Source organism: Trachymyrmex cornetzi, unplaced genomic scaffold (genome assembly GCF_001594075.2).
Source record: "Trachymyrmex cornetzi isolate Tcor2-1 unplaced genomic scaffold, Tcor1.1 scaffold371, whole genome shotgun sequence".
NCBI classification, from domain to species: domain Eukaryota; kingdom Metazoa; phylum Arthropoda; class Insecta; order Hymenoptera; family Formicidae; genus Trachymyrmex; species Trachymyrmex cornetzi.
In genome coordinates this window covers 57,276-79,841 of record NW_017298440.1, presented here as the reverse complement: position 1 = coordinate 79,841, position 22,566 = coordinate 57,276, and the positions used below count along the sequence as shown (strand labels likewise).

The 22,566-nt window shown below is 38.5% G+C and overlaps 2 protein-coding genes across 3 annotated transcripts in view; one reads left to right on the top strand and one right to left on the bottom strand.

The window, feature by feature from the left end:
• IRSp53 (Insulin receptor substrate 53 kDa) overlaps nt 1–6,063 on the top strand; it is a 131,341-nt gene extending 125,278 nt beyond the window's left edge. For both annotated transcript variants that reach the window (XM_018511432.1, XM_018511431.1), the window contains 2 exons: nt 238–413; nt 2,746–6,063. In XM_018511432.1, the coding sequence (XP_018366934.1) occupies nt 238–413; nt 2,746–5,107 (2,538 nt within the window). In that variant the 3' untranslated portion in view covers nt 5,108–6,063. The remainder of the gene's footprint in view (nt 1–237; nt 414–2,745) is intronic.
• Nucleotides 6,064–9,780: 3,717 nt separating this feature from the next.
• On the bottom strand, nt 9,781–21,752 carry Oseg2 (intraflagellar transport protein Oseg2). Its single transcript, XM_018511435.1, has 15 exons — nt 21,711–21,752; nt 20,543–20,686; nt 20,321–20,433; nt 20,049–20,234; nt 17,614–18,084; nt 16,751–17,359; nt 16,227–16,668; nt 15,423–16,136; nt 14,148–14,601; nt 13,806–13,912; nt 13,133–13,576; nt 12,663–12,986; nt 11,845–12,275; nt 10,934–11,681; nt 9,781–10,012 (listed from the first exon to the last, which is right to left on the bottom strand). The coding sequence occupies exons 1-14, from the start codon at nt 21,747–21,749 to the stop codon at nt 10,955–10,957; spliced, it is 5,205 nt and encodes a 1,734-aa protein (XP_018366937.1). The 5' UTR covers nt 21,750–21,752; the 3' UTR covers nt 9,781–10,012; nt 10,934–10,954.
• Nucleotides 21,753–22,566: the final 814 nt, after the last annotated feature.

Here is a 22,566-nt window from a genome sequence, read left to right as displayed (position 1 = left end):
AGATCTGTGCTCTATGGGGTCACATGGCAGCGTATTGTGAAAAATTAATAACATTTCGAGTTCGTTTTCGTCCTCCCGATATCTTTTCCCGATTTCGTTTCCTCAGAGCTCTAGTCTGGGTAAACTCGAAGTAAACTTTACCGTAGAACACCCTTACGTATACACGTCGCAACCCCAAGATTGATTGGGATGCGAAGTGGGTGAGACGCGAAGGGAATCGTTTCGTCTGCCTTTCAGATCCGTCCATCGGGCACGTTGCCCGCGGTGCTAGCCGGGGGGCGAAGGGTGCAGCCGCCCGTGCCTCCGGTGCCACCTCCGGCAATGACGTCCCTCCACAGTAGCAACGACAGCGGCTTCTCTAACGAGCCGCCGGTGCAGCCCGACGTCGATTACAGTGACGACGAGGCGTTAAGGTAAGTCCAAAATCTACGCCTCGGGATATAAAGTCATCCCTGCTCTTTGGCGTAATGTTAATTAGACTTCCTCGTGTACTTTGTGTAAACCGCAAGCTACATAAATTATGTAAAGGGAAAACGAGATTACGTGCACGCACGAGGAAAGACATAATTCTACCGATCCTGTTTGAAAACAGTGCTGGAACAATCGATTATGGGACCACGATAATATCTATCCTATATGGTAACGTGGGAGTTGTAAATAAATACAGAGGATAGAGAAAATGATACGAGCTTGGGGAGTACCTTATTTATTTTACTACTTGTTTTATATAATAAGAAGTTGGTGTTATCATCTGCTTTTAATGTACATTCTATCCTTGTTAGAATAATCATTTAATAGCTTGAATATCAATGGGATGTTGTACTATTCTTTTAGTAGAATAGTTTTTAATTATTTATATAAATGACATTGGAGGAGGAATTTTCTTCCAATTCTAATTTCCAGAATTATCCTCTGTTCTCTAAAACTTCAACATCTTTTCTGGTCAGTACAATCGCCTGATTTAAATATCATTTGTAGTTTCGAATAACAACTGGGAGAAAAAGACTTCCTTCTCCAATATCTTTTAAGCAATTAGAAGATCTTCTGTTAGAAGAATGGTATAATATTGCATTGTAGCAGTTACTGCACTATTCAAGCACGTTTGACATTATTCCAACAATTAGATAGAATCTGTATTAAAAAAAAATAGTAGCCAATTTCTCATTAATAAAATAAATGGTGGTATATTTTTCGGGTGTTCACATTATTTTATTTATTCCTTGTAAATTATAAATTCAAGTAACCCCCCTATCCACAATGGAAAAGAAGCCTTTTTTTTCGTAACTTGAAATCCGAACCTTTTCAACCAAAGAGAATTTACGTAGCTTACCTACATGATTTACATATTTTTATCGGACCGATGAAATTTTGCTGAATTTAAATCTCGATGGGATATGAACAGTAAATGATCTCTTCATTTACTCGTAACAATATAAGCGTAATAATTATCTTCCTAGCGTGTCTGTGCAACATTGGATACTGACCTCAGCATAATTGAATCGGTTCCGACCCTTGGTTTACATCAATTACATGTAGACTACCATTATTCACATCCGCAGACGTTCAATACCAGGCAAATCACTTATTACTTGGTACTTTGGGCCCTTTGATACCTTTACTCTATGAACATCACGCCCTGATAACTAGCCGATAAGCGCACTCCCGCTTTACCCTATTCAGCGTGATTGAAGCTTTGTATCATTGTAACTCCGCTATTCTGCTATCTATTGCCTCCCTGTAATTAGTGCGATTTTCACCCCTCTTTCACCCGTCTCCCTCGGCACTCAATTCGATTGGTTCGCGATGCTATTGTGAGGAATAAAAATTCGAGCGGTGGTGGATGCTATAGCCACACGCGCGTGTTACATTCACATACATCTTCGACGTCGGAAAAACTGTGATTAAGTTCAGATAAAGCGAGATCGAATTGTTACAGTCAATACCGGTCTTGAATAGAGTCTACTTTCTTGCTTGTAAATTGTTGCATACATGACTGCTGATTGTGCGATATGATATTATTTACAATACAAATCGAAATGTGTTTAGATATATTTATTCAGTTTGTATAATTATTAGTATGATCATCTTTCAAAAAATCTTAACAAAAATTTGTTGTAAAATTTACGATAGTAGATTGATTTTAATGTTGTAGGTACAAGTATTATTTTTTATTATTTTTAAGTTAAGTTTAAATATTGTATAATAGTTATATGATATTATCACTCTTTTTACTTTTCCTCCATTCTCAATTTAAACAAATACATTCTTTGTTATATATTTGCTCATGACTTAATTATGATTGTTGTATATATATTTATTGTATGATCTTTTATTGTTTTAATGTTGCATGAGTAGCAAATAATTAATTTTTTCATATCACATTCTCTATCACCTACCTACGATCTATCGCTATATTTTGCTCGTCTTTTATTAAAAAAAAAAATTAAAATTAGCTAATTTATCCCCTTGATAATACTTTGTTTTAAAATAACTGTAAACAAATTATTAGCATTTTTTTATGGACTGAACTTTTTTCCGGCCGCTCATCTTTCACTTGGAAAATTAGTTGTCTGTTTCTTCGAAATTGTCTCTCCTTCTTGTAGATACCGCATGCGCTATCGTGGTCGCTGGAAATAAACCGCCATGGTGGTGGTCCGCATCTCCAACAACCTTCCCTTTTCTAATCCCTTATTTCCGCGCCCCGGTTTCTTTTTCTCTTTTTTATTGACCGCGCCGCGCACGCAGACGGCGCCGCAAGCCGCGAAGTGGAGAAGACCGTCCTTCCTTGAAGGACGAGAAGCGGTCAAAGGACTGGGAGAATGACTCCTGGAAAACAATTCCACGGGATGAGAAGTCTTGGCAACTGTATCGCACAGCGATGGACCTCTGGGCGGAGTCTAAGGCCAACCAGACGAGCGAGGATTCGAAGAAGTACTTCGAGATGGAGAACGGCGAGTTCACGTTGGAGAATAGTGATATGACAAAGAAGAGGAAGAACAAGAAAGCTGCGCAGGCACTGAACGAACGTCCCAACCCGAATCAGCGCACCAAGATGATGGACGAGCGGAATGCCCCCACTGTAACTCGACGTGGTGATCAGCGGCGTGTCGACAAGCGGACGCAGGCGGAGACCGAGGAAGACGAGCTCGAGGAAGACGAGGAGGATTTCGGCGCTGAATACCGTAGCAACAATAAGTATTACGCAGACAATCAGGAGGCTCAACAGGAGCGAAGAGGAGGCGGCAGTTTCGAAGCAGAGAAATACGCCAAGTCTACGAGCTCGTCGTCGAATTCTGATGACGAGAGCACCATTACTATACCGGAGCCGGGTCGCAAGGTCGAGCATATAGCGCAGAAGCTCGAGCAGACTGCGCAGAAGTACGCGCGCGAGCACAGCCCGCCCAAGTTCCTCGATCGCCGCGAGAGATCTGCCGCGGCCGAGTACAAGAGCCTTGAGAGAGAGACCCGCGAAATGGCTCTCTCGCGGGACCGTCGCGAGAGGCTCGTTATGGAGTACAAGAGTTTGGAACGCGCTCGGGACAGCGGTCAAAAGAACTTGGAGCAGGCTCGCCGCGACGATAAGATGCGTTTACGAGACGACAAGCGTGCGCGGGACGATAAGCATTCGCTCGAGCGGTGTTCCCGCGAGGACAAGACGAATTGCGATCGCACGAGAGACGACAAGCAGAGCTTCGAGCGCTCGAGGGAGGAGAAGCAAAACTTCGAGCGTACAAGAGAGGATAAACAAGGCTTTGAGCGCTCGAGGGAGGACAAGGTCTTTGATCGCCCGAGAGAAGATAAACAGAGTTTCCAGCGGACCCGCGAGGACACGCAATCATACGAGCGAGCTCACACTCGGTCCAGGAACGAGCAAGATTGCGCGTACATGGACCAGCGAAAGGAGGTGATGGGTTACGAACGAACGTTCGAGAAGAATCGCAACAGGACGATCGAGCGACTGTCCAGTCGACGATTTGAGCGGCCGCGACCACCGTCGCAAGAGGCTCCGGAACGGCCTTCGATGGGCCCCTACCGAGAGCGTAGATATTCCGATAAGGAGGAGGCGATGTATGGAGAAACTGGCCGATATGGGGTAAGTTCGCTTGAGAGAGATCGCGGATACGAATCGAATTTTGAGACCAAGTTGGAGAGAACGAAGGCAATCGAAAGACATGGTTACCATGCGGGTTTACACGGTCCAGGTCTTCAGAAGCAGAGCGTCGTATCAAGGATCAATGAACGAAGTAACGGAGACACCAATAACAACACGCTGAAAGTCGAGCGGAAACCTGTACTACCTCGACAGGCGACTGCCATGGGTCACCTGGTGCAAACCGAAAGAGCTTTCGACGAGTCGAAGAGCCCTAAGCTCGTGAAGCGGACCAAGTCTTTTTGGAAATTCCGCAGAGACTCGGAGGTGCTGGAGGGTATGGCGCTCTGGCAACATCGCTCGCTCGTGGACATCCCGAAGATGATCCGAAAGGAGGACAAGACGACTGAGAACGAAGAGCGGCAGAGGAACTCTGAAGGCGGTAGTCCAAACTCGAGTCTAGGCAACAGCGAGGGTACCATCACGAACGAGCACCGACACGAGGAGCCCAAACCGGCCGAGAGAAGCCACGTGCCCGACAAGACGGATTACTTCGAGGACTTTCCGACTCCGGCGGAACGGTCCAAGATCACGGAAAGATCAGAATATAGAATGCAACACCAGCCACAGGAGGAGCGCATGTATTTTGTCGGAAACGTGTCGCGGAAGGCGATCATCGAGAAGGAGCGAAGACGTAGTCTCGAGGCGAAACGGAACATGATCGTGGCCGAGTTGAAGGAGAACAATGAGAACAAACGGCACGGGATGGCGCGCGGTAGAAGAAACTACGACGAAGAAGACGCGACACTGAACTTCAGCGAGACTGAAGCATCTGATGAGGAATCTACGTACAGCTGCATCGTCGTGAAGGACCAGAGCATACCGGAAAAGACGTTGCTACCGAGAACCAAGCTGAGAAGAGAGTCTAATCGAGATAGAAATAACTGTGGGCCCTGGTACGATTTGTGGGGCATGGACGCGTCCGTCAATAAAAAGAAGAAGCAGAAGCAGCAATAAAAAGACCGACGTTATGAAGAAAATTCTAAAACTGAAAGTATGTTGAGTTTAAAAAGATGAAGAGTTAATGTATTTTTTTAAGCAGAAGTATCTTACTTCTGAAGATATCGAACGAAACATAGCAAAAGCAAGCGAAAGAAAGAGTTGATATTTAAGATGAAGATTTACCTTATGAAGATAAAACAATCATATGTTGCTCTACTAAACAATGAAGAAAATGAAGAGATTTCCACTGCATGCGATTTTGTTTTTCCTTAGTTTAGGTGTACTAATAATATGCGAGCTAACTGATTCAAATTTGAATCAGTGAACGAACACCGAGCTTGCAGTTATCATCTTCATTATTAGTTCTACCTTTCCTTAATTTTTCCAGTCTTATTTATTGTGAACTTTTTCGTGGCCACCTGTATGAGCAAGCTCCTGAATAATTGATTCAACATATCATTGTGATGTATTTGCATTAGCTAATTCTTTCCTAATGCTTTGTTTTGTCTTCAACGATTGGCTGTTGATGTTGTAGGAGCTTGCAGCATCGTCGAAGAAGACGCTCGATACATTTTTGCGACGACTTCTAGGCGACTTATGTCTTCGAAAGAGCGAGCGACTTTGCTGGATGATACATCGCTGTCGTGACTCATTGTTGTTCGTCACTACTGCACGCGTTAGCTTCCTTTGGTTATCGCTGGCATAGTGCAAGTCATTTGCTAGATATTATTCACAATTTCAAACTCTTGCCATTTTTTAGTTTTATCAGCCGCTTCGACCGTATTGCCAACTGATTTAAAGTTGCACGTATTTTTTGAATAAAATTTAAAATTTAAGCCTTCAATAAATGTTACTTATATAACTGTTGAGGAACAAATTATAGAAGACGATGACTAGGTTAAACTTGATTAACATTTTTCAGATGTATCTGTATACCAATATTTGTGACCTTGCAAATTTCGAGAGACCTACATTGAAAAAAATTTACTAGATCTTAATATATATTTCTTTGAATGATATACTAAATAAATATTTATACTTAACAAATTTATACTTAACAAATAAATATGTACTCAATAAAAAATGATAGTTACATTAAAATAAGGATTTTTGTATCAAATTATGTTTACAATTAGTTAATAAAATAAATATTTATTTAGAACTATTCAAACAAATATTTATTAAAATTTAGTATTTTTTTTTGTTATTAATAGTCATCGTCAGATTAATCAATTTCAATCAAGCTTGCTCGTTTTACACTGTAAAGAAGTGTGTCTAAAATAAATAATATGTGCAAAAATACACCCTTTAATAGTGGGTCCCAAAATTACCATTGCAATTTTACATGTAATTTGTTTACAGTGTACAAACGACAAACAGTATTTAAAAAATAGCCAATTGGGTGCTAATAAAAAGTCTTTATTGTGTACTTTCGAAGAAAGAAGCCCACCCCCTCTAAAATTTCTCAGAAAATTCCAAAGTTTCAGCTCGTGATCGTATTTGTGATCGTCCAATAATTACGGACGCGCATCCCGATTAATTGCAATTAACGCCTTTCAGGACTAACATATTCGCGACTGTGAAGCTGCGAAAGACGAAGACTAACGACCGTTCGGCGCCAGCGCTGTCATGAGACAAGATCTTTCTCTAGATCGTGCATATCTCGCGATCCAGTAGTGATCTCATGATGCGGAGACGGGTGTGTCTCTCTTATTGAACAAGTTCCTTCGTCGCGCAGCTCTCCACGCGAGACGAGAATCGACTGCCACACGATTATCTATCCGTGAATTCCTCTCAAGAATTGAAATACGCTAACCCTTTCCGTATCTACGCACCATATTGCATCTGCGCTTTTTTTATAATTTCCTTCGAGTTTGGACCCGTTTAGGATCCACCATGTGGAGCGACGTATGGAGATAGCTCGCAGGTTTCCGGTGGCGTTAAACGAAGCGTTGACGCAATTCTGTAGCATCAAACGAAGGGTTAGCACCATATAACTACGTCAGTTCTGCGCTGTTAAATAAAAGATCGGCACAAAAACTGCATTAATACCATGTTAAATAAGAGAACAGCCACCTTTACTGCGAAACGAGTTTTTCTAATGTTAACTGCACGTTAACACAGTTCTACATTGTCGAATGAAAAGCTCGTACAGTGAAAGTGGATCAATTCCGTTGTTTGTAGTTTCACATAAAGTTGAACTTAAAGTAGGCCTTACAAATTACGGATTTGCTCCATTTTTCTTTTGAAGTCTTTTAACAACGAAAACTAGAGAGCTCTTCCGACAACTCGTACGACGAGTTGAGAGACGAGTGAAGAGACATCGTTGGAACTTCTATACATTTACTACTCTATCAATGTATTATATTTAATATTCTACTTATATATGTAAACTCGATATTTGGTACTGAAAGGGTTAATGTTCGAGAATTTCATAGATTTGGATTTTTTGTATGCAATACACGTCATTTTTTGAACACGCGTTTTTAAACGTTTTTCAATATTGCATTTTAAAGGTATATACATAGATATAGATTTAGAGCATATTAAAATAATATATTCCAGCGTAATTTAGGCGCAAAACGAAAAGAAGACGTCCAATTCGGAGCGAAAGGTTTCAGGTGAGGTTTTAGGGCAACCACTTTTTGTAATTTAAAACGCGGTAGTTAAGAATTCAAGGAAGTCGCAAGGAAGACGAGAGATGTTAATATATTATGAATAATATATTATAATATATTATATATATAAACGACGGCTTGAATCTAATTCCGGCGGTTTGGGTTAGGCTAGACTAAAATGAAGCTGTTGTAATAAGAATCATGTAAACATGTACATGTATGTTATATATATATTATATATATTATTGTTATTATATACACCAATTTTTTAACGTATGTTTTTCAACTTTTTTTGTTCCCTCCTCTTCCTTTTTTATCTTTATCCTTGATGTATTCTGAGCTCTTTATGGTCAAGTTTACATCGTACACTTAATAGGTACTAACTAGTAACTTTCTATTGAGTTGTTATCTTAATTTCGGCGATATGTGTAAACATATATATGATATATTTTTATAATTAATCATTTTGATGCATATTGTAGCAATCAGTATATCATTCTTTAAAACACATTGCTGAAATTAAGATAATTCAAGAAAACAGAAAGTTGCTATTAAGTGTACGATGTAAACTAGGCCTAATATATAACATATATGTATATTACACAATCTTGCCCATAATTAGTATAAAGCACCTCTACAAATTAATGTAAACATTTTATATCTAACGAAAAATGAATTAAACAAGTTTTATTGAAAAACAATATTTTTATAACAATTTAATATTTTGTTAATCGATTTTTGGTTTTTATATTATCACTTTTCCAAAAAAAAAATGCTATAAATTGAGGATTTTTTATGTATAAAGTGCGATAAATTGAGGGTTGCTTATGGCCAAGGTTGTTTATGTACCATTCTACATAATACTTTTAATTTATATGTATGTATAAAAAATCGAGACAATATTCGATAATTTATCAGTGTGATAATTTCATGTAATCTTATACTTTTAAGACTTTAATTTGATCTTGTAGATGAAATTAAGTTACTGCAGACAAGACTGAAACGACTTTAAACATTCGATATTTTCCAAGTCACTCTGGTATAAACTTCCATCGGCAAGACTCCGGTACGTAATCCCGGAATTAAGTCACCCCCATCCCTTCTAGTCCTTCGTAGGAATATTTTAGGAGGAAATCCCGCGATCCGTCAGAAGATTAGTCCTCGGCTACTTTTCAGCGAAGAGGTCCGCATTTGAATATCCACCATCCCTCACAGGTAAGTATTCCCCTCTCATAACGGCGGTGCATTTATTTAAATTAATCGCAGAGCGTTTAATGGCAGCGATCAACGAACGCTTTCACGAGTTCCCAAGCAAGGATCGGGGTCGGTCTGGACTGGCACACTGCATTTTCTCATTGCTCCCTTTTTTTTCTCCCCACGGTGCCTTTTCAGACCGCTTAAAGCGTCTGAAAGTTGTATAGGCGCCATTATGCGGTAATTATCGGAAAATCGAAGGTGTCGACCACGCGGGAATTAACGTAATAGCCGCAAGATGCGTTGTATATCTCCCTCTTTTTATTTTATCTAACTTTGTTCGAACAGATTTCTTTGCTCTCGTTTATAAGGTAGAAAATACATTAACGAAAATTTGCTCGTAAAATATTCAAGTTGTATTTGTTTAATTCTCGAGTTCTGGGAAGCTTTTTTTATAGTTTTACAATTTTTATTACTTTCTTAACTCTCTCACTTTTCATAATTTTGCTTAATTATTCAATTTAATTTAATTCACTGCTTAATTATACGAAATAATGAGGCGTTGCGAAAATAACAGTAAGTAAAAATTTATTAATATTTATTATGTAAAAAATAAATATTTTTACATTAGTTTCTTTAATTTTTATAATAATATAAGTAATAATACTTTTTTTGTGATATTCTTACGTTTTTCAATCGTTTATCCCTTTTTATTAATAAAATGGTTATCTATTAATAAAATAGATTATTAACAAAATTTTTATTTTATTAATATAATAAAGATTATTTTAAATAATATAATGCAAACAATGCGCTCTTGCTGCGACTGTCGCTGTTGGATATTAAACATTAACAATATGGTGCGTCTCCTGCGGCATGTATTAAGCTCGTTTATGATTTCGAGTCAATATGGTGCACACATCGTGTGTACGTGCACGCACGTGTGCGTGTATTTGCGTTACTTTGAACCAAATTCCACGGGTGGCTTTTTGGCTTATGGAATGCGCTAAAGCCGAGCATATTTGCTAAGCGGTTAATTATCATCTGCGGTTGCCCATCCTCTCAAATCCCTTCATGAGTTACCCCGCAGGACGAACGTACTACCTGGCTGAAAGAAACATTAATGGGAAATAATTTGACGAATTAACACTGTTCTGTCGCAATTTTCTCCTTTTCGAAGACATATTTAAAGCAGAAAATAATAAATAAATATTATAAATAATTAAATCTCATGAGGAATATAAATCTCTTTCTGAAGATGATTTAAATCTCGACTAAATGAAATACATTGCCCATAAGATTGCCATTACGTGTCTCTAATTAATCTTTTGCGAACGAGCGACTCCATTTGGAAGTTATACTCTCTTTTATTTTATAAACTACTGATTCGATCTTTATAAAACTTAACCTATGGGATAATTTTTTATAATGCTTTATCTAAAAATCTGAGGTCAAAAATTAAATATGATGAATCTAATCTATGGTAGACGGAATAAAAAATAATTTAATTATATCATAAAACTCGATTTTAGGAAATTTTTAATTGCGAAAATAACATCAAATTTCTAATTTCACTTAATTTGAAGCTTATCAGTGCTATGCAAGCAGTTAGTATTGATTTTCAAATTGATTTTTAAACTCTGATTATGAATCTTGTGACATTAGAGCTTCCTTCATTATTCATTTTCAGACAACATTTAAACTCAGTAATCCTCCTTAAACCGAGTTTCACGATATAATTGTATTATTTTTAAAAATTCGAAGTTTAAAATTCTTAGGCCAGAATTGAATTTAGCGATCCCGAATTCAAACAATCCTTAAAAAACAAGATCTTCTTTAAGTTTCTTTATTATAGAAAGCTCTTATCCTCAAAGAATTAAGAGTATAGACGCATATAGATATTATTTGTATATATTAACACTTATTATTACACATTTACTTATTATTACATTTATTTTAACTTATCTATAAATCTGCAAGTTGTTTTAAATTTTCTTTATTTTTCATATTATTTTCTACTTTCATTAACTTTCTATTAAAACTTTTGTTTTTAAAACGAATATTTAGGCGCTGTGCCGCACCAATCCTGAAGAAATACTAAAATGTCGTTTAGCGGCGAATCCGGTGGTGCCTGTCTGGCTGTGTTGATCAACTTGGTCCAATCGTCGCGATCAGCTACACGGTTGGTCTCTTCGAATCTGACAACCGGACCGCGCATTGGATATCCCGTGATTACGCATTGTTGAAGAGGCGCGCCGGAGTTTGTCGGCGACGTCAGGGAGCCGACGTAAACACCTCTCTGATCGACCGGTAGACCTTGTTCGATCTTTTGGTCCATAGATATTGCTAATACCCACTCTCTCGCTTCTTCTCGTTGATCCGTTGCGATTCCGAGTTTTTCTGGAAGTGGAACTTCTAGGGGAAAGTCAGTGACACGTAGATCGTCCACGTCAAGAACGTTGCCGTCACCTTCCTCCTCGATGCACTCCTCCAGATCGAGAAAATGATTAAGAAAGACGAAGGCTTCGCTCAAAAGACCAGCGGTACGGGCTGCTGTACCGGCTTCGTAGTAGCATTTGTCGGCGTGAAGAATGTTGGTGTATCGCAGGAGACTGACCGACGTCTTAACCACAACGCCAGAAAGCGCCGGAAACGAATGGCAACCGTGCTTCACCGCTGAGAAATGTGCGGCTTTCAGAAGATGCTCGAATTTGTCGGAGGACAATGGTGATGAGCGGTAGAGACCGTGTAGAACGTCACGGAGTTGAGCCAAATATCTGGAATTGGTTAATCGCGAATAACATGAAGAAATGTAAAAATCAAAAGTATAAGACAAACGTATAACACTAATCAAAATTTTGAAATTTACATAAAGATCCTAAAAAATTATATGAAAATTTCCAAGAAAAATTTTCTCCAAGGAATCACATGATATTGTACCTGTAATCTTGCTGCGCTGCATTCAGGATGCTTTCTGCCAATTGCAGATACAGATTAAAATTCTGCGAAATCGCGGGTGCGCCGTATTGCGTGTAAAGCTGCAATGCCTGCGGCGCGGCGTCGTTCTTTAGCAATTGTGCGGCACGTCGTGCCACAAATTTATGCAGCACCTCTGGACTTTGCGAGCTCGCAACATCGAACAGTTGACTCCATTGACCTTTGCGTGCCATTACCTCGAGAGCGGCGTTACCGTCCACTTCCGCCAGCCGTTCTATTTCGCCTTCGTTCGCCATGGCATCCTGATATTTTTCTTCTAAGTATGGCTCGAGATCAGGAGCGAGCTCGCGGACAATTCGTCGCGCGCGATCCCATTCGCCAACAGCCACTAGTGAACTCACTGCGTCCTTTAATCGATCCGCTTGAAGAAACACCTACAACGATATGAGTTGTCATAAATTATAGACGTTAAGTTGTTCTAAAAGTTCTTTTCATTTCTTTTTACTTTATGAACAATGCAATTTACTGAAGTATATACGAGCCATTCGGCTCTATCATCTTTCTCCATCTTTCTGAAAGCTTCATGATGCCATTTTCCCAAAATTTCGTTAATTTAAAATACTATGATTGAGCTAATTTTTTATCATTCAAAACACTGAATTTTTTATCACGAAGAGAGAAAAGAACAGGTAGTCAGAAGAAGTTAGAGAGTAAGGAAACTGGAGTAAAATATTCCAATCAAACGTCAGTAACTTGTTCCGATCAAGCGAATCTCTTTAATGAATAGTTGAAAAGTTGTTAATAAGATGGAAAAAAGCTACCTGAGCGGCGAGCGCGTGTTCACCAACGGAAAACAAACGTTCACCCAGATCACCACCGATTTCCGCCGCCGTTTCGGGATCCGCCTGATGTAAAAGGATGTCAGCCGCACGGATGAGATATGATCTCGGCGCCTGCGGATTCAGAATCAAGGTGTCCAAAGCAGGTCGCACTTCCCCGAGATTAAGCCACTTCCGAGCTTCTTCCAATGCATTTGCTCCATCCAATCCCGCGCTTCTCTGACCTAACTCTCTGCGCAGTGCTGCTTCCTGACTGGGCAAATATTCTCGACACACTCGCAGTGCCTCGGACCACATTCCGGCTGTCTGAAATGAGAAGATTTCAACGCAATTAGATATTAAATAGAAGAAGCAGAGATACTTATTAGACCTCCATATATAAGCATCAAGTAATTACTAATCTCTGGAAGAATGTTTTCAACTTCTCACGGGAATCTGGAGAAGAGACCAACCTTATAATGCTCTATTATCATTTCTGGCTTATGGGCCCTTAGAAGAAGAGCCTCTGCTGTAGCATAGTCTTGCCCTTCGGCTGCTTCGGCGGCTCGGGCAACCAAGACCTGCGCCACTGCTTCCTGGCTGTGCGATCGTGCAACGTCCTCAGCAGACTCATAGTCGCGGGTATGGATGTACATCTGTACTGCCTCCATAGTTTTGCCGGCCTGCACGAATTCCTTCTCAGCCTCGACAAAACGACCCTCGTCTTCTAACGCCATTGCGTAACGGTAGTGAACCTCCTTCTTCTGATCCACAGTGCTATACTTAGCGATCTCCAGAGCCCAGTCAAACAAATTAGCCTCACATGCCAACTGCAGGCAAGGTTCTAAGTAACCGAGTCGCATCAGGAGTCTCGCACCTAATTCTGAAGCCAACGTTCGAGCCCACATCAAAGCTACCTAAAAAAAAGGGATCAAGCTCCGTGTTAACAGAGAGAAATGGCTGCGCAGAAAGAGTTTTGCAACTATTGTAAAATTTTTTAATATGAATGGTTTATACATTTAGATTCGTGAGGAACTAAGAACAAAAATAAATCATATTAAAAAATCTTACAAGTTACAGAAATACTTTTTCTGTTGAACGCAACCTATGAAACAACAACGCTTCTCAAGCTGTATAAATTTTAACCTGCTGTGCTGCCTTTTCTCCCGAAGCTTTCTTGGCGACTCTCAGAGCATCCTCCCACATGTTTGTAGATCTGTAAGCTGTAACTGCTCCGCGCCAATCACCGGCACCTAAGATAGAATTACAATTTATATTTATACATGAACTAAGTAAATTATAAATTAAATATTTTAATTTTTTTATGCGTCCGATACTGATTAAGTATTTATACAATAACAGAAATATATTATATGTGTATAATCGATGATTGATCACAGGAATTTTTATGTGGAATCAAATTCATTCATTGAAAAAAACATCACTTTCTTATTAGAATTATAGTTAGTTCAAGTCTTTAAAACCGACCTAGGAAGTGCTCTTCGGCTTCTCTCGGCTTGCCGGCTGCGTCTAGCTCTCTTGCCAGATGCTGATGAGTAGTCTGAAGTAGATCTGGTCGGTGCTGTGCGACCAATCTGACCATATCACTGCGATTTCCTGCTTTGCGATACATAGCAATTGCCGCGTCATAATCACCGATCGCAACGTAAAGAGACTCGGCGTGATTGAGCTCGCCATTCTGCTGCAGACTCTCGGCGTGCTTCGCCAGCACTTGGTTGGCCTCGTCACTCTTCATGTGTTCTTGAGCTACCTGGTGCGCACGTATCCAGTCACCAGATTGGATGTGAATCTCCACGGCGCGTTGAGTATTTTCGGCGCGAATGAAGAGACTCTCCGCTAAGCTCCGTTCGCCTATTGACGAGAAGTATTCGCCCAGTTTTTCGCATTGTTGACGAATCTCCGAATCATCGTCTTCAATCACCTAAAAAAATGTAGGAAAAGAATACAGTAAACAAATCTAATAAAAATGAAGATAGAAATAGATATAAATAAGATATAAAACATATAACACTACGCGCTCATAGAAGTTCGGACATCCACATAAATTTTATCCAATGATGTAAAAAATTAAGACAATATAAAACAGCAATTATTTTTTAAATATATTTTAGATTACTTGTACACATACTAACAATTGCAAAAATTTTATAAATTATTTTTAATTTTATATGCCAAAATGTATTACCTTTATTTTATAGATTATAGAACATTGATAGTATAATCGATAAATTTCCAAAATTTATAAAGCTTTTGCAATTGTTAGTATGTGTACAAGTGATCAAAAATATAGTATAATACAATTGCTGTTTTATAATGTCTTAATTTCTTACATGATCATTCGATAAAATTTATGCCATTGGTGTCCAAACTTCCATGAGCAGTAGTGTATGTTTTAAATTTCCAAAATTTATAAAGCTTTTGCAATTGTTAGTATGTGTACAAGTGATCAAAAATATATTTTAAAAATAATACAATCGCTGTTTTATAATGTCTTAATTTCTTACATGATCATTCGATAAAATTTATGCGGGTGTCCAAACTTCCATGAGCAGTAGTGTATGTTAAGCCTATTCTACAATTACGTGAGCGTAGTTGTAAGTGATTGTAGTTGTAAGAATTGACCAATCACAGTTCAATATTCTTCTCATATTCGACAGTGATTGATCAATTCTTACAACTACATCTATTTACAACTACATTTACGCAATTGTAGAATGGGCTTTAAGATTACTATTACTGCACCTGAATAATTTGTAAAGCTTTTCTCCACTGTCGCGCATTAATAGCGGCCTTTAATGCTAGTACTGTCTCGCCTGCCTCAATAAAGTGATTGATAGCGGCGTCATAATGACCATTCTCTGACAAATGTTTTCCCCAATCCCTTTCGAGTTCGACCACCAAGGTGGGGTCGATTTTGCGTGCTAAGTCGAGGGCTCTGGCAAAGACACCGGCTTGGGAATAACATTTGATTGCTTCGGAACCGGCGCCAGTCTTTTCCAACAGTTCTCCAGCGAGTTCAGTGAGGTCAGTGGCCTTGAGGCCACTAATTACTTCTTCGACAATTCTTTCATCCTCCAGCAACTCATTGTCGGCAAGTATCAATCTGGCAGCTCGTCCAGGACGGCGAGCTTCCAGATAAAGCTTGACAGCTCTTCTAGGATTCGTGGTTTCTATGATGGAGGCCGCGGGAGCCGCTTGGCCAGTGTCCAGCAACCAAGCTAAGTGACGGTCCCGCAATTCTGATAAACCACTCCAGTTTCGACTTTCAGCCAAATTTAAGGCATCTTCCCAGCGCCAGTAACGCTGATACATATCCAATGCTTTGTCCAGTTCATTCTGCTCCAAATAAATCGCTTCAGCGGTTTTCAAATCACCATTTAGTATGGCTAGCCGAGCCCAGCATTCTGGGTTGGCCATTGGCTCATTGCCTGTCTCTTTAGCGTATTTTTCACCAATCTTGGAACATGAAAGAAAAAAACAAAATCATGCTACTGTGTTTCAAAAGGGACAGAGGTATTAAATTTTAATAATTATAAAAGAAAAAACCTCAGCGGTCTCCTTCAGAAATTTCGCGCAAGCCACGTCGCCCATCGCAGCGTAGCATCTAGCAGCTATATCGAGCTTTCTCTCATTCATTGCGTTCCTGGCCACGTTCTCCCACATGGTCTCCACTTGCGGACCGTCGCCCATGTTCTCCAAGAACAGGATGACTCTTCCGAAGTCACTGTCATGCAACGCAGTGCCGAACTCGATCAATCCTTCGTCCAACAGATGTGCCACTTTGATACCGCCGTGCTCCTCCACCATCACGGACGTTCGACTATCTTCTCGGACAATGTCTACCACGTCGCCCTTGATCGACGTGAGCGTAACTGCTTCTGGCGCGTCCACGTTGTACCAAATGGCCAAGGTTTGGCCTGTCTGAGCGACAACAACGTCGCTACCAGTCACCCAAGATGCAAAAGATACCCCTGTCACCAGCAAGACTCTGCGATGCCGTAAAATAAGGAATGATTAGAATAAGAAGATGTCAAAAAAACTTCATAAGTACTACTACTTCATAAAATTACTTGTCATTTTCGTCATCGCTAAGCCAAAGACGACCTCGCTTGTCGCGCGATAGCAGTCTATGACCAGCCTCGCTTAGCTCCAGCCAATCGATGCGGGCATCGTGAACGATCATGCTGATAGTCGCACCGGATAGCAGATCAATCACGCGAACAGTTCTCGGATCCAGCAAGTAGGCCAACTTCTTGTTATCACCTCCGCCAGCTGAGAGTCGTTCGTTTACGCGCACGCTGACCACATGCGGATTCACCGCCTCTGTTCTCACAGAACCAAGAGCCTCGTTTTGGCCGTACTCAACGATCGTCAGTTCGCCAGAGCAAAAGATCAAACATACAACCGGATATTCGAAGAAAAACTTCTCGCCGCCAGATCGATCCTCCCATGGGATCTCGCTGATCAAACCCAGCTCGATATCGCCGATTAACAAAGTGCGTGCCGTCCGAGCTATCACGTTGTTGTCCCTGCGTCCTAAGACACGCACGTCCTCGATCTCCAGACCCGTCTGCGATCTGATGACGATAGGTCGCTGCGAAGAGTCGCTCAAAGGCCGGATCACTACCTGGCTAGGACCCACGTAGGTGACCTCGTGACTACCGCGTACCACTGTACGTCTAAAAGATGAAATTCATAGCGATAAATATCTCGATCAAATAATTTTCACTTATGACATCAGATTGATCGTCTACTCTTCAATAACAAGTTATTCTGCAAATAAAATAAAATAAGATTTATGCACTAATTATACAACTTTATATCAAGATAATCTCGATTTTTATGATAACCATTAGGGACAGAAAGATGCAAAAGAACAAAATTTAAAAAGTATTCAAACGTAAAGAATCCAACAATCCCAAGTTTCAGCCACCTCAGAATAGTTTCAAACTGCTCGACGCTGCCACACAATCCGCCAACCATTAGCTTCGAACCATCTCGTCTCCAGGAGAGCGCCGTGACAGTGTAGAAGTTGGGCAAGTCGCGCACGTTGGTCTCTTCCCAGATACTTCTTCGTGGCGACCAATCGAATATGCGCACCTTGTTCCAGGAGCCTACAGCGACGCTCTGGCCACTTGGACTACAGCAGGCGACAGTGATCTCTCTCTCTTGGGAATCCCGGCTGAAATCAAAGATCTTGACCGGCTTGCCGTATGGGTCGTACATGGTCAGCCGTTTATCGCAACCTGCTGCTAAGATGTACGATTGTGGCCACGCCAGAGCATAAGGAGGCACTCCGTGAACACACACGCGTCCCGATGGTTCCGCGTTACCGTCTTCAGCAATGTAGTACCGGATAATGCTGCCGTCGGCATGGCTTGATAGGAAGCCGCTACCGCGGACGCTATAAATCGAGAAAGATCAATATAAGTAAATCTTATATTCTGATATCAAAAATTTAAGACTATTGGCCGGTATTCATAGGGCTACATTAGCGTCTTGAGACATTACTTAAGATCTTGAAATAAGAATCAACTTTGAATATACTGGCCACAAGCCATAGGCCGGTATTTATAGTCGATTCTTATTTTAAGACTGTCTTAAGTAATGTCTTAAGTCACTAATGCGGTGATAGAACTTAAGACGGTCTTAAATATAAGAATTGACTTATAAATTAATATCGACTATAGACGTTGCAAAAATATCAAGTAAATCTTTATGTTATACATATATTCCGAATATGATGTAAGATTTACTTATTAGAAATTTTAAATTTAGAAATTGTAAGAACAGCAATTTTAATAAACTACAACTTCATCTTGATGACAAAAATAATACTCATAATATTACATAATATTTTAAAATATTTGTTATACTTTTTAAATTTTTTTTAAGATTTCTAAAAAAATATCTTAAACTTAATGAATAATATCTGTGACTCTCGAATTTAACAATAATAATATAAAGGCATATGAGAGTATGTGATTAATAGACCATATTTATTATATTTTCCTTAGCTAGGGTATGGAAGTAACTCGTTACTTGTAACGAAGTTACAGTTACAAGTTACTTTTTTGGTAACTTTACTGGTAACTGCGTTACTTTTTTTCTTTGGTAACTGTAATGGTAACAAAGTTATTTTTTTGATAACGATAACGAATTTTACAGTTGTTTTTATCGTTACTTTGCACATGATTGGACACGATACGATAAAAGCCGCTTACACTGTAAAAGAATTTCTTTACACATATAATAGATGTAAAATAGATTATACATGATTAGTCCTGTATATATAAAAAATCATGCAATTTTATAGAAATTATGTAAGTCCACAAAAATTATGTAAATTTTATTGTGTAAATATATTTTATTTTATATTGAAAATTACGTAAATAGCAGGATATTTTGAATATTTTCTGTAATTATCCAAATTTTAGTATTAGGCGTACAACTTTGCTTCCGCCGTTTTCCTATAGATGGCTTTAGTGGTAAGTGGTGGTCAAAATTCGAAATAAATAGATCATAGACGTAGTTCTGAAGAACCACTCGACCTTGGCGGACGCGCTTTGGACCGGGTGCATTCAATTTAAAATTTTTGAGAGTGCGGCCGACTCTGACTGTGCATTTGATTCCTCCGCGGATGGCTCATCTCTCGTTCGTTCGTTCCGACGCGCGTTATTTCGGCGTGACGACATCGTAGACGCAGGCGCCTGATGTGCGTTCGGGCTGCGACATACTCGCGGGCATTGCATCACTCCAATACGTTATACACTTTAGTTCGTAAGATATTTTTTCGACGTGATCTGGCCGTATCGACCTCCTTTTGTTATTCGGAGGCAGGAGCCATTAACTAAATAAGAAGAAGATCATAGACGTCGTACAATAAACTTGGGCATCTGTCAACATAATCCCATAGAAACATTAGTCGGGGATCCTCGTCCTGATGAAGTGAACGGTAAAGTTCACGAAATGTTGGCAATATAGCAATGAATTACGATAACTCGCAAACTCTCCAGCATCTCTGAAAATTATTTTGATTTTGACCGAGGTAACGACATTAACTAGACGTCTTTGGGCTGTGTATTGTACGTATTAACGACGTCTGTTGGATGTCTTTAGGCGGTACATTGTACGTACAAAAGACGTACTACTGGATCTCTTCGAGATGTATCTAGTACGTCCTTGTATGACAAACAGGACGTCGTTTGGACGCCCAAAAGACGTCGATTGTTGCATGGGATTATACTCTCATATTATGCATGTATCATTCTTTACATTATTATTATTATCTTAAACTTATTCAGAGATTAGATTGGTGTACATAATTGAAATATCACAAAATGTAGCCAATACTAAGCATTAATTTACTTGCTAGCCAGAGCTATCGTCATAGCGTCGGAAGTGTATAAGGTTTGGGCCTTCTGCGACTTGACCATAGCCGCGCGTACTTTTCCATCCGCTAATCCTATGATAATTGGACCATCCACTGGCCAGATCAAGCAAGTCACCGCGGCACTTTGTCGGAATTTGTTGCAAATTACTTTCTTGTCGCCCCTAAAAAATAATTTTTATTATTAGCAAACAATTCAGTTTCATTAATTTTTTTTCTTTTTTTGGGAAAATTGTATAAATCACTCTACCAATCTTCTCCTATTTTGTATACATATACAATACAATCGGTTTGGCCAACTGCAATCTTTGTGGACTCTGAAGAGAAGGCTATTCCTTTCACTATGTAGCTCTTCTTGCCAAACTGGATAAAGAAAAGATATTGTGTTATTAATATCTATAAATCTTAAATTTAGAAATTAAATCTCTGAAATAGCAATATCAATAAAGGACAATTTTGGAAAGTAGAATACCTTGGGATCAACAGGCTTAGTGGAGAATCTATCACGCTTTACACCGTTCTCATCAAAAAGGTAAATAGAACGATCCGAAGATGCCACAGCTAGCTTTAAGTTGTTTGGCGACCATGCTATGCTAATCACCCTGTTTTCCAACTCCTAATATAACATTTAAATATACAAATATAAAAATAGTCACTTATTACACGCATTTTGTTTAAATATATTTATTTGTATATAGAGGATGTCTGCCAAGACTCTAGCAATAATTCACAGGAAGATGGAACTAAACTGAGTCGAAAAGTCCTCTATCATTTTGCAATTTTTCTAACAGTTAACAAGATATTAATTAAAAATTGCTGAATATTGGTTTTCAATAATTTTTTACTTAAATACTATCAAAAAAAACTTTATAGAAAAACAGTGAGAGACAAAAATTGTTGATTTTCTTCTTATGAAGTTCTGAGAATTTTTTCAGAATTTTTTAATACCGTATTTTCTCATGTTGGTAAAAATAATTGTAAATATAAGAAAATGCAGTACTCAAAAGTTGATAAAAAATTTTGAAAAAATTCTCAGAATTTTATGAGAAAAAAATAAACAATTTTTGTCTCTCGCTATTTTTCTGTAAAGTTGATAGTATTTGAGTACAAAATTATTAAAAATCAATATTCAGTGATATTTAGTAATTAATATCTTCTTAACTATATTGCGAAAATTGCTAAATGATATAAGACTTTTCGATTCAGTTTAGTTCCATCTACCTTTCTGTGAATTATTGCTAGAGTCTAGCCGGACACCCGGTATAACATATTATAGATATTTTTATCTATACATGTGTAATGATCTCTATGAACTTCTCTCATATATATGTAAGATTAAAAATTATTTTTTAAGAATCATTTCATCAATTAATATAGACAAAATTAACTATTCCATTTAAGAAGTTACTTTTTCTTTAAAAGTAACACTCAATTTTTTTCATTAAAGTTACTAACAAATCTTTAAAATACATTTATTAAAATCAAGTCTATATTTATTCCTAAATAATTTCTTAATAATTTTCTAAAAAATATAATTATTTTATTAACCCATTTTACAGACACGCAGATACTCACGATCTTCAGAATTTCAAGATTTAAAACTTTTGATTTAAAATGACAACACACAATATTCTATTCACCTGTGCTGGCATGACGGTACCTAAGTATTTTAGCAGCATGTTGATTCAGTATTACTCTCAATTATCCTAATAATATTATTTACAAGAATTAATGTACAGTACTGACGTAAAGCAGATGTATTCATTCGTGTGTACATGTCCGTTACCTGGCGACAGAACTTCCACTACTCCGACCTCCGACCTAGCTTTAAATGGAAGATAATCTATAAAATTAGATGCAAAAATATTATATAATTCATTGAAGAGAAAAAAAAAACAAAAAAATAATAAAACAATTTTGCAAAAAAGTATCAGAAATAAGGTATAAATATAATATTTATAATAGCAAAAAATAAATCTTTCGTTCTCGATGTTCCAAACTGTCAAACAAATAAATATAATTTGAAACGTTTTTTTTTATAGTATTTTATCTGTAACATCTATAATATCTGACGATGTATTTTTAACCAGAAGATAATTCTTCTCAAGCTGATAAATGTATGTATCTGTACATATATATGTACAGATATATGTACATATATTTAAGACCGAAATCTATTTTATTGTAATATTTCAAATACAAATAAATTTTCAAACCATTCTGGCGTTCGTGGTGTATGCCTTCTTATACTATATACATATATATGTGTTTTTTTATAGCTGAAATAGTGTGCATTTCACTTAAAGTGAAATAGAATACACTATTGAATAATGAAAGTTAGAAGGAAAGTTCTAGTACAGTTTAATGCAGAAATAAACACAACCTCTTATTTTTATTTTTTGAATAAAAGTACTCTAAATTCAAAATTAAATTGTCCAAAATTTTCCATTACAGTCGACAGGTAATGCTGGATTCACACTGTATCCGATTTTCGTC